Genomic DNA, 11,799 nt, shown 5'->3' on the forward strand with positions numbered 1-11,799 from the left:
TCTGTGCTAGGTTGTGCAGTCAAGTTGAGCGTGTACCTCCTGGAAATTTATATATGATAATTTTTTTAGCCACAGAAAGTGGGGGAAAACATTAGGTAGGGCAGTTTTAGGAAGTGAAAAAAACACATACTGCATTAATTGCGTTAATCTTTTTTAACACGTTAAACAGTCAAATACTAATTGCAGAAATAAATGTGTTAAGTAAACATTAAATAGGTACAATTACACAAGGAAGCAACACTGTCCTTAAACTGGGCAGTGGTGTTAGCTTTCGGTATGGCTTAAACTAATATTTATAGGATACAGCTTTGACAGTGCAGTGCAACTAAGCAAGTCTCATTTGCGATAAACATTCTCTGGCTCCTTGCTTTCCAATACACAATAGTTAATGATTTGGCTACATGACACATAACTCAGTATTAAGTACCCCATGCCACTACAAATCTTCTTTTGTTCTACTGGACTCAAGGAAATTTTAAATGCAGGCAAACTTCTCTAGTCAAAATAACTATTGTAGTTGCAACCATCAGTGTTTTTTTCCTGACACTGGGGAAAGGCAGGCGAGTGGGTCTCCCATCTGGAAGCTGTTCAGGGCAGCTTTTCATCCAGTTTTCTCCATGGAACATTAGCAGCTATTGCTTCCCTCTACAGTTTGATTAAGCAAGTATGATTATCAGTTCAGGCAGTACAGTTTCTGAGCTTAGTTCATTAACCGCCTGCTTACAGCTGGGACAAAGCCAGTCAGATAAGAGAGGTGTTACCTGCACTTATTTTCATATATTGTGAAGGAGTAAATTTTGCTATGCTAATACTGTGTTTTGATTGCAAATATACAGTATATACAGTATATATAAACACTCACTGAGCACTTTATTAGAAACACCTGTACACCTACTTATTCATGCAAGTATCTAATCAGCCATTCATGTGGCAGCAGTGCAATGCATAAAATCATGCAGATATGGGTCAGGAGCTTCAGTTAATGTTCACATCAACCATCAGAATGGGGAAAAACACAAAAGTCTCTAGAGTTTACTCAGAATGTTGCCAAAAACAAAAAACATACAGTGAGCTGCAGTTCTGTGGACAGAAATGCCTTGTTGATGAGAGAGGTCAACAGAGAATGGCCAGACTGGTTCGAGCTGACAGAAAGGCTACGGTAACTCAGATAATTACTCTGTAAAATTGTAGTAAGCAGAATTGCATCTCAGAATGCAAAACACGTCGAACCTTGACGCGAATGGACTACAACAGCAGAAGACCACGTTGGGCACTTTATTAGGACCATAGTGTTCCTAATAAAGTACTCAGTGAGTGTATATACTGTATGTATATCAAATAGTATATATATATATAAAACAATATCTTTACAGCAATTATTAATCTTGGTTAATGTTAATTTCAGCATATAATAATACATTTTTAAAATCAAAAGTTGTATTTGTTAACATTAGTTAATGCACTATGAACTAACATGAACTAACAATGAAATATTCTATTTTTATGAACTAACATTAACAAAGATTAATAAATGCTGTAAACAATATATTGATTGTTGATTGTTTGTTCATAATACATAATGCATTAACTAATGTTAACGAATGGAACCTTATTATAAAGTGCTACCAAAATGTTATACACTTCATCTTTAATATTTAAAAATTATGCCTGGTCTGAAAGGGTTAATTTGTTATCTTTGACATGATTGGCTGTATGATCTTGACTTTTAAAATTATTTTCAGCCCACACAGAAACGATTACAATTCCATTTACGCACCCAAAACATGTTGATAGTGCTAACCGCACTTGTAAATATTTGGCAAACCCTTAACACTGTAGGCCAGTATGTTTGTTTGTAGTGCGGATTAAGTGCAACAGAAAGACGCCCTTTTCATGGAGTTTTTAAACAATAATGAGGATACTACTCTGTCATTAAGAATATTGCACAGATCAAAACAACTCTGATATCACATATGGCACAGGAGAGGCGTAGTTAAAACAGAAATGATAGCTGCTTTAAACAGGAACAAGGCCTAACATCAACATCAACATTGGCAAACACTCCCTTGTTACTGAAAGTTAAGAAAGTGCCAAGTCCACTTTTTAAACTTTTAAAAGTGCCAAGTCCACTTTATATGCCTTGGCATATTTCTCATGTTGGAGATGATCACAAGCAACTCTTGTTTTGTATGTATAACCTGCTACTACTCAAGTCAGGCAACATTTAACCAAATATGGTTGTTGTATCTTACTTGCTCTGTTTCTTTGTACTCTTTCCAGGCTGTCCTGGGACAGTGTATCTTCCAAATGCAGTGCTTCTGTGTTCCATAGGGGTTGTTCTGTTGTCTTCTGGTCCTGTTTCACATTCAGGTGCTCAATACTCTCAGAGTCCTAAAACCAAAGATGGACAGTGACAAATTATAATTTTCATATACATTTTTTGAGGAATTTATTCAATCAGTATGTCTACAACCTTTTTTGAGGGTCTGAGGGATGTTTTGCACTATTATATATAGTTTTAATTACATCCTTCCTGTTTAGTGGTTCCATATCCACTTTCCATGTCTTCATTTGTAATCTTTGCTCTTTCATTTACTGTCTACCTTTCCATTTTGCTTCAGCTATTTTTGTTCCATTTCTTCTCTGAGTTATTTATATGTTAGTTTCACCTTAAATTTAAGAACAGACTTAATGTTGTGTCAATAACGGCACGTGATCCATGGAAAATTCATATTTTGGTCATTGTTTGACTAATACACTGATAATGAAATGCTACATTAATGTTACATTTTCACTTATGTTCTTAGCAGATGCTTTCTTACCAACCAATCTTAGCATTCCTCACGCAATTTTTTTCTTTCTCAGACTTTATTTTGGCAAAGGCAATGGAACCGTAAATGCAAAAGAGTGGTATTTAAACCCTCTGTATTGTTGAACTACTTAAACTGCCATATATCCATTAAAGAAAGCAAAAGAATAAAAAGGGTTAATAAAATTCTATTCAAACTACTAACATTTCCTGTCTAAACTTTATGAAGTAAATACAGGTAGTTGTTATCTTTAGGAACTATTTCTATCTAGTCTGAACCTTAAAAATTACTTTTGTTGGGGTAACCTAATATAGTCAGGTTGATTCAATAATATTAAATAATATTTTTCACTTCAACCAATTCAACCACATAGAGTACACGTTTTACCTGACAAAACATTTTTTCAAACCAATTCAACCACATAGAGTACACTTTTTTTTTTCAGTCTAAAATGCCCTTGTTTGTTTACAGTTCAAGTCACAGATAATCTTACAGCTCTGCCGACATTCCCTTTGGGTTCATTTCCACAACAAAGTGGTTTCTTTTGTTTACAATTTGTTGTGATTAAGGAAAGAGTGTTCAAAACTTTGTAGACCTCAGTTCATATCAGTACAATCTGTCTGGAGAAGCAAACTGTCAGACAGGGAGTTCTGGACTTACAGCTTGAAAGCTGTTCTGATGAGACAGCATGCACATGTTTGTTTATGAGGAGATGTCTTAATCAGTGCTAGTTTCCCGTGCCTGCAAGTGCTCCAAATTCCTCCAAAACACCCATGAGAGTTGTTCTTTCATTTGTCACAGCAACCAGTCACTTTTCCCCTGAAACCTTTTACTGTCATCGTCTGAATGATTTTATTTGTTTGTCACTTTGTTCTTTTCCTATCTGTGATCGCTTATCCTTCTTTTGAGAGCTTTTGATTTTGATAGATGTAATTGTTACAGGGGAAAAAACTCAGTACACATTGGTTTTTACCCAAAGGGTAATTTAATCTTTGATCATTTCGATCTGATGGTCTAAAGCAGGGGTATTCAATTAAAGATCCAAGAGGTCCTGTCTCGACATTTCCTTCCCACCATAGGTCTCGACAATAATAACTCATATCATTTCATGGTCATAGTATTAAATAGTTATTATAAATTTCCAACTTGGCAGCAATGGTACTTTGTAAAATAAGAAATCCTAAACAGTCCAAAAAAAAAAAGTATTTTAATAACTGGACAAGGATTAGGACACTGGGGGCCCTAGATACAACAAAAGAGTTATGGGGGATCTTATAGTGTTTATATATATATATATATATATATATATATATATATATATATATATATATATATATATATATATATATATATATGTAACAATGGCTGGCAAGGCAATGACAGGCAGACGAAGACGAGATGATGTTAAGAATCCAAGTGCAGTTTATTACAAATGTGGAATCCAAAAACCGTAAATCAAACGTGAAAAAAAACAGACATAAACAACTTGACTTGACCATAGAACCAACATTACACAAACACAATACCTCACAAAGGACCATGGCAAACATGAGGGTATAAATACATGGACAAAGGTAACAAGACAACCAATGAACAGACAGAACTATAAACAAGATAACAAGACTAATAAACTTAAACCAATGACAAACTAGAACTGATAAAGAGTTAACAAGACAATTAACCAATGAAAACAAGACACATGAACATGGAGGGAAACAGGATGATCACATGACTTGACATGGAAACAGGGAATCACATGACATGAACAGCAACTAAACTTTTAAAACGTGACATATCCCCCCCACTAAGTTCACTGTGAGGGAGCTGGGGGGGGGGGGGGCATGGAGCAGAGGTGGGCCTGGACCATGGAGTAGAGGCGGGGCCTGGACTTTGAAACAGAGGCGGGCATGGACCATGGAGCAAAGGCTTGCTTGTGACATGGAGCAGACTCAGGCGTGGCTGTGACATGGCATGGAGCTGACTCAGGCGTGGCTGTGACATGGCATGCAGCTGACTCAGGCGTGGCTGTGACATGGCATGGAGCTGAATCTGGCGTGGCTGTGACATGGCATGGAGCTGACTCTGGCGTGGCTGTGACATGGCATGGAGCTGACTCTGGCGTGGCTGTGACATGGCATGGAGCAGACTCAGGATTCAATCCAAAAACCATAAATCAAACGTGAAACAAAACAGACATAAACAACAAGACTTGACTTGACTTGACCATAGAACCAACATTACACAAACACAATACCTCACAAAGGACAATGGCAAACATGAGGGTATAAATACATGGACAAGGGTAACAAGACAACCAATGAACAGACAGAACTATAAACAAGATAACAAGACTAATAAACTTCAACCAATGACAAACTAGAACTGATAACGAGTTAACAGGATGATCACATGACTTGACATGGAAACAGGGAATCACATGACATGAACAGGAACTAAACTTAAAAAAAAAAGACATGAAAACAAGAACAAAACACATAAACGTGTCAATATATATATATATATATATATATATATATATATATATATATATATATATATATATATATAGAACCAACTGAGTAAAAGATACTGCATGGGGATTCGAGGGTAAACCCTGAGAGAACTTTTAGATATAATGTAAAATTCTGGATGGCTTAAAATTACTGTTTGCTATAGTTAAGCATAAATGGGCATAAATGGACTTTCAAACAATGGCAATGTTCTCATTATAAGCAGAGAATTTCAAAGTTTTGGTTGTCTTTCCTTGCCATGCATGCCAGAGATGATGACATCTATAAATGATTTATTTTCACAAAATTAAAACAAAAATCTCTTTGTTTACTATCAAAAGGCTCAAAACATTTTGATTAATAAAGCTAATTTTAGACAGAAAAAAAATCATTATAGTCTAAAGGCGCTCTGGAATAACAATAAATTGTCCTGTCACAAACCTGGCATAGCTGAACGGTCAGAGTCATATCAGACACATGAAGATTGTTTCACTTTGCTTCATTCTTGTTTTCTGCAGTGTGTTTTAGTGAAAGATGCTGGTATCCATCTATATTGCTAATCACTGTATGTCTCCACAATGGTCTACTGTCATTAAAATAACAGTGTTTGCAGCTCCACTATGCAGCAACTCATGTCACAGGTCGGGGGAGAGAAGCAATGCGTGCGGAGCAGGAAATGAAGCATGTTCGGTGTTAGAGAAAACTATTCTATGATGTAGTGCTAAAAGATCAGTGTTATCTATGGCCCGTAGCACTTGCAGTGTACACAGCTCCATTGTTTTGATGCGTTGCTCACTTAAAGTGTAGAAACGGTGAGATGGGGCAACCATTGTCATGATGTCTTGCGGTCCGGGTCCAGACCCTGGATTGGTTCCATCCAGGCTGCGGTCTGCTAATTGGTGACCACTGGTCTAAAGCTTTACATGTGAGCAGAGGAAGGTCAGTAGTGCCTTTTTATTACCCTGTTGGCTAGTGGGAAATACCCTATCAGTAGCACTGCATTATGGTGTACGGCCCCCATAGCATCAGCTACTGACGCAGCATCGAAGTGACCAACTTGAAAGGGAATTTCAAGTTACAAGTGCAACCTTGGTTCCCTGAAAGGAGGGAACGAGATGCTGCGTAGCTTTGCCACGCTACAAATTTTCTGCTGTTAAGGGACCGAGAGATGCACTCTCCTCCCTTCTGCCAAAAATTATTTCATTCTGATGGTGTGGCACTGGGCTCTGTTTTATATGCCTGTGATGATGCAAGTATAAGGAGGGGCGACAAGCATCACCAGTCAATCAAATTGGCATGATGTTATTATTTCAAGGTCACCGCCCCAAGGACGACCTCCCATAGCGTTAGCTACTGACGTAGCATCAAAGAGACTGACTTGAAAGGGAACTGTTGTCAACTCAACAACAAACAACAGAAACATCAGTTACTTCCATTTTCCACCAAAATAAGAGCTTCAGCCAAAATAAATGCTTAAGGGTTTAACCAGACTGCATAGCAATGCCACAAGCAAGTTAAGAAATAATGAAAGAAATACATTTCTATCGAAAAATATTAATAATAATTCATATTTTATTATCATTATTATTATTACTATTACTATTACTATTACTACAATAATTTCTTAACAGAGCATTATTATTGGCTATTAATACTGTATATTACAATATTATAATGTATAAGTTGACTTGATAATAATCATGAAAAGTGAGCTGACCCTTTCACAAATTGGACCAAAAAAACTTTACACGGCGAACAGATGCAGTGTGTTTGTGATATTTTTTTCCTCTGTGTTTCACTGCTTTATTTGTTTATTTAGTTTGGTTCTTATTAAGAGAACTCAGTTGTCAATACCCTTTCTAGAACAGAATTTCCAGTCGGCTGTAGAGCATGGGCAAAACATGGTTTAATTTTGGTTAAAAGCAATCACGTTCACATTTTTTTTTAATGTTTATCATATCACAGTTCAAATCGTAATCGCAATATTTTTCAAAATAATCTTTGGTTCAAATCGTTTAGCCCTAACCTACTGAGGCAACCTGACTGCATTAGGTTTACACCAACAAAAATATTTTTTAAGGGTTAGAGCAGGTAGAAATAGCTACTTTAAGATTACACTTGCAGGGTAACACTTTTTCAGTGTAAAAATGCAGACCTTTTGGCATTTTTATTAAGACATTATTTAGTATGTTCATTAAGCTGTTTTCTCATTGGTTTGGTCCCCTACTATCCTTTGGGGGAAAATATATGCAAAACCTGACGCACACACTTTCATCTAATAATGTTATTCTACAAATTTGTTTTTGTTTTTTTCCAAAACTCCTAAAATGAGACAAAAAAATCTCATTCAGCTTTCAAGCTACATCCACCAAACTTGGTACAGACTTTCAGATTATTCTTACTTAGTGTGCTATGTCTTTTCTAACTGATTGGAAGTAAGGTTTTCGCACAGCGGGGAATAAAAAATTTGAAAAATCCCATATACTTACATTGACAGAGGGGCCAAACTTTTTTGTCAAAAAAAAAAAAAAAACATATATATCTGTATAACCATCAAATATCAAACTTTTAGTTTCTGGAATGTAACTGCAAATAATTCCTGCTGTTAAGTGTCTTCTCTGTAAGATGTGAATCACACTGATTTATTACACACATTCATCTCCAGAACTCATGCGATTTAGATCGGACTGCTGTCAATAAGGTTATCTTTTTGCCTCTCATGGGTGAAAAACAAAACTAAATGTAAGACACTGCGACAAATATAGGTTAGAGCAAATTTAAAATGCCCGACCATGTGGATAACTTTTGAACAAACAACCCTGTTCTCAAAACCAGCTGGCTTTTATCATTTGGAGCTTATGTGAATCTGTTTGACATATCACTAAGCGAATGCTGCTTACAATAAAACCTAACAACTGTGAGTGCAAACTTGGTGCAAAAAATTAACAGTTATGGCAGATAGCAATTTGCATTATTTTGTAATGGTCACATGCAGTCTAAGTGCATGTATTACATCTTTGTAGCAAGAAAACTGTTTACAAACTGAGCAACAACAAAAAGTGCAGAGGTGAAATGTCAAAGAAGTCAGGCAGGAAATTTGTTCAGTCACTCACCGACTGCTGACTGGGTATTGCCAGAGAGGTCAGCATATCCGCCATAGCACCCAAAATCTGATCCGTTCTTCCCTGGTTCTTTTGAATAGCCTTCATTATTCCGTCTATGTCTATGTGACTCTTTGTCGATATTCCCTCCCTCTTTCAAAATCTCTCTCTTTCTGATGGTTTGTTGTGCCAGTGTTGTGAGTTGCAGCCCAGTTCCAAATTGTATGATCCTCCGAAACACGCTTGCACATAAATAATGAATTGTGGAGGAGGGTGGTCTGTTTTTGTCTAGTTCAAAGTAGATTGTAACCGAGGAAAGAGTGCTTCTGATCAGAGCGTCTTCTGGCTTCTGTGCTGCACACAGGTGAAATTTTGCTGTGGTTTTCAGTCAGGCCTCTCTCTCCCCCTCCCACCAAAACAGTCCTACAGTTCCTTAAAGAGGGTTCACCAAAATTCTTTCTCTCTTTCCTTTCCTTTTTTTTTTCCTTTCCTTTGCTTAGAGATAACTAGCTTGATCTTCTAACAGATTATTCTCTACTCCTTAGGTTTTTGGGATCTTTTAGCAAAGTGAACTGCATAACTAACCACAATCATGAGTCAGCCTTTCTGGCTTGTCATTGGCTGTGTGCATTTACCACCCCTTTCAAAACTCCTCTCCCCCATTTCTATATCAATTTTATCTTCTATTGTGGATCACTTGCACAACAACACACTGATTCTAAGAACAATTCTCAAGTTTCTGTCCTCCTCCTCCTCTATTTCCTACTTCTTTTCTTCTTGTACTTCTAACATTATTTGCTGGATATTCTCTCTCTGTTTCCCAACTAAATGGATGACACATGGCTCGTGGCATGGTGTGAGCTCAAAAAGCGAACACAAATCCAAATAAGGCAGCCATGCTGGGCTTAGGGTATCGAGTCTGACACAGAAGCTGTCAGAGATTATTAATAATGGCTGCCCAATTTAAAACTTACAACAACCAAAAAAAAAGGCTAAGAAGAGTCTAGGGGAGTGTTCCATAAACATCTGCACATGAATCTAATTGATTTGTCGAAAAACTGCACAAGGAGGCTTTTCTTTGGAATTTGAGTGCATTTGTGTGTTTTCTTTTCTTTTCTAGAACCTGTGCATGTTCCATTCTTATTATAGCTGCCATATTTCCAGGCTAAACAAGTGACCGTGTCATGATACACATACGTGGGTGGCCCACAATGTATATGCGTGTTTTTCTGAGAAAAGCAGACATACACATTCCTAAGTCTACTGTTCATAACCTCTTAACCTAGCCCGGAGTCGGGACACACGTTTATAGTTTTACGAATGTTAGTCTGGTCTCCCTCTGCTGAAACCACACAAAAATTTTGGTCAGATATTCCACTAGACAAGTTATTCTGTGATTGTGTATGTTCACGGACACTGGGTGTGAAAGTAGAGGAGGACAGGAAAAATCGGAACGTGATCCGCCTGAGCCCCTCCGAGCTGGAGCCAAGCAGTGTAAAGATGGGCTGTGGAAACATTGCCAAGAGTCTATTAATAACTCGGCACATGCACTGCTTTTGTGACTAAACTTAGAGCTCAGTGGCCTGTCCTCTTGCAAATACAACACAAACATACATACACACTATTTAACTGGGTTACTGTAACCTGCAAGACTTTCAACCAGCTTCATCAGAAAAGCCATGCTGGTTGGCCAGCTTCATCAGCTGAGTTTTGCTAGTAAACATCATCACTTTCCAAACCAACACCCAGCATAAACCACACTGGATTCATGCTGGTCTTTTGAGCAGGGGCCAGTCAAATCCTGAAAAGATTTTAGACCAGTGCAGCAACAATAACAACAACATATAATTAAAGGGAACTTGACTATATTTTACTCTGAACATAATAATGAGACTGTGTTATAATTACGATAATGGCACATAATTATCACTACAGTACCACGCGCGTGCATCTGTGGGCGTGCGTGCGCGTGTGTGTGTAAATACAGTTTGTACTATTGTACAAAAACTATTTGTACATTGACTGACAGCTAAACATTGGCTACTTGCGCAAAGCGGTTTGCTGATAATGGATTCACAAACGGTGGGTCAGAAGTCTCTCCACATCACACGGACGTCTTATTTAAAGTTGTGTCCTCTTTGACGATTACATAAGGCAGAACATTTTAATGAAAAGTTACATATCAAGAATGATAAATGAAAAGTGTACTAAAATTAAGCATGCCGAAGATAGCAGTTGAACAGCAGTGCTGAGGTTGGTTTTGTGATGGTACACTGATTACTCTGAGAAAACCACATAAACAATACCATCCTCATCTCGTAACAGTAGTTCACGTAATTGTACAGTTTGCTGCCATCTGCTGTTGTATTGGGGGTGGTGGGGGGGAACCAAATTGATTTTTTTTCTTTTTTTTTTTTCTTTTTATTATTATTATTCATTTATTTATATATTTATTAAAATGTACAGATTTTTTATTTACTATTTGCTAAATTAGTGTCACATTATAACTTGAAAACTTTTTAGCATGCCATTATTATTTATCTTTGCTACTTTTCAAATGTCGTTTTGTGTAAATTGTATTGTTTTACCCTTGTCTCTGACTTTAAACAATCTTAAAATATGAAAATCAATCCTAAAATATTAATTATTAAAATGTTTATTATAATAATTATAAAAAGTTAAATAAACAAACCATCTCAATATTTAATGTGATTTATTTTTATTTTATTTTTTTACACAAATTAGGACTGTCCCACCATGATCAAGTTTTGCCCTAAATAGGGTACAAACGGGCTAAAGGTACAGTTTAAGGAATTTATTTTTCTTTTTTTTTTTTTTTTTTTTTTTTTTTTTCTCTCTCTCTCTAATCAAAAACGTTATCAAGATTGACATTTTTTTATATTTTTTTATTTTTTTAACGGCGGTTATGGAGCAAAGGCTCCCACATATGGGGTAAAAGGCCCCCAGGAGAGTTATAGTGATGTCATGTAAATATAGGGACAATAGTTTTAATACTTTTGAGACATCAAGATGCTTTTTTGTGTAACAAATTATGATAATACTTAGTCTTACTTCTAATACTTATTACTACTTAATACTATTACTACTGAATAATACTTATTCAGAAAAGGGTTAACTATTTCTGTTAATTTCAATCATGGCATTTCATAACATCTCAAGTGCTTCATAAACAAATTAATCTCCATTGTAATTGGATTAGTCAATGTGAGTCCAATTTGAAAATTTTTCAGAACTAATGTATTTGCCCCAGTTAAGAAAAACAGTGTGTTTTATAGGGGCTTTTAGCCCCTGCAACCATCCTTTCACTTATTGAACAGTTATAGTTTATAATTATAGTTAGTTTTAATTGCCTTCAAC

The 11,799-nt window shown here is 36.4% G+C and overlaps 1 protein-coding gene across 1 annotated transcript in view; it reads right to left on the reverse strand.

Annotated features, from left to right (window-relative positions):
* Positions 1-8,967, reverse strand: part of LOC127420203 (rho guanine nucleotide exchange factor 25-like) — a 159,363-nt gene extending 150,396 nt beyond the window's left edge. Inside the window, exons 1-2 of the mRNA XM_051662256.1 lie at positions 8,434-8,967; positions 2,253-2,391 (exon numbers count right to left, since the gene is read on the reverse strand). Coding sequence (XP_051518216.1) covers positions 2,253-2,391; positions 8,434-8,529 — 235 coding nt within the window. The 5' untranslated portion in view covers positions 8,530-8,967. The remainder of the gene's footprint in view (positions 1-2,252; positions 2,392-8,433) is intronic.
* Between the last annotated feature and the right edge of the window lie 2,832 nt (positions 8,968-11,799).

Source organism: Myxocyprinus asiaticus, chromosome 29, assembly GCF_019703515.2.
Source record: "Myxocyprinus asiaticus isolate MX2 ecotype Aquarium Trade chromosome 29, UBuf_Myxa_2, whole genome shotgun sequence".
Taxonomy (NCBI): Eukaryota; Metazoa; Chordata; class Actinopteri; order Cypriniformes; family Catostomidae; genus Myxocyprinus; species Myxocyprinus asiaticus.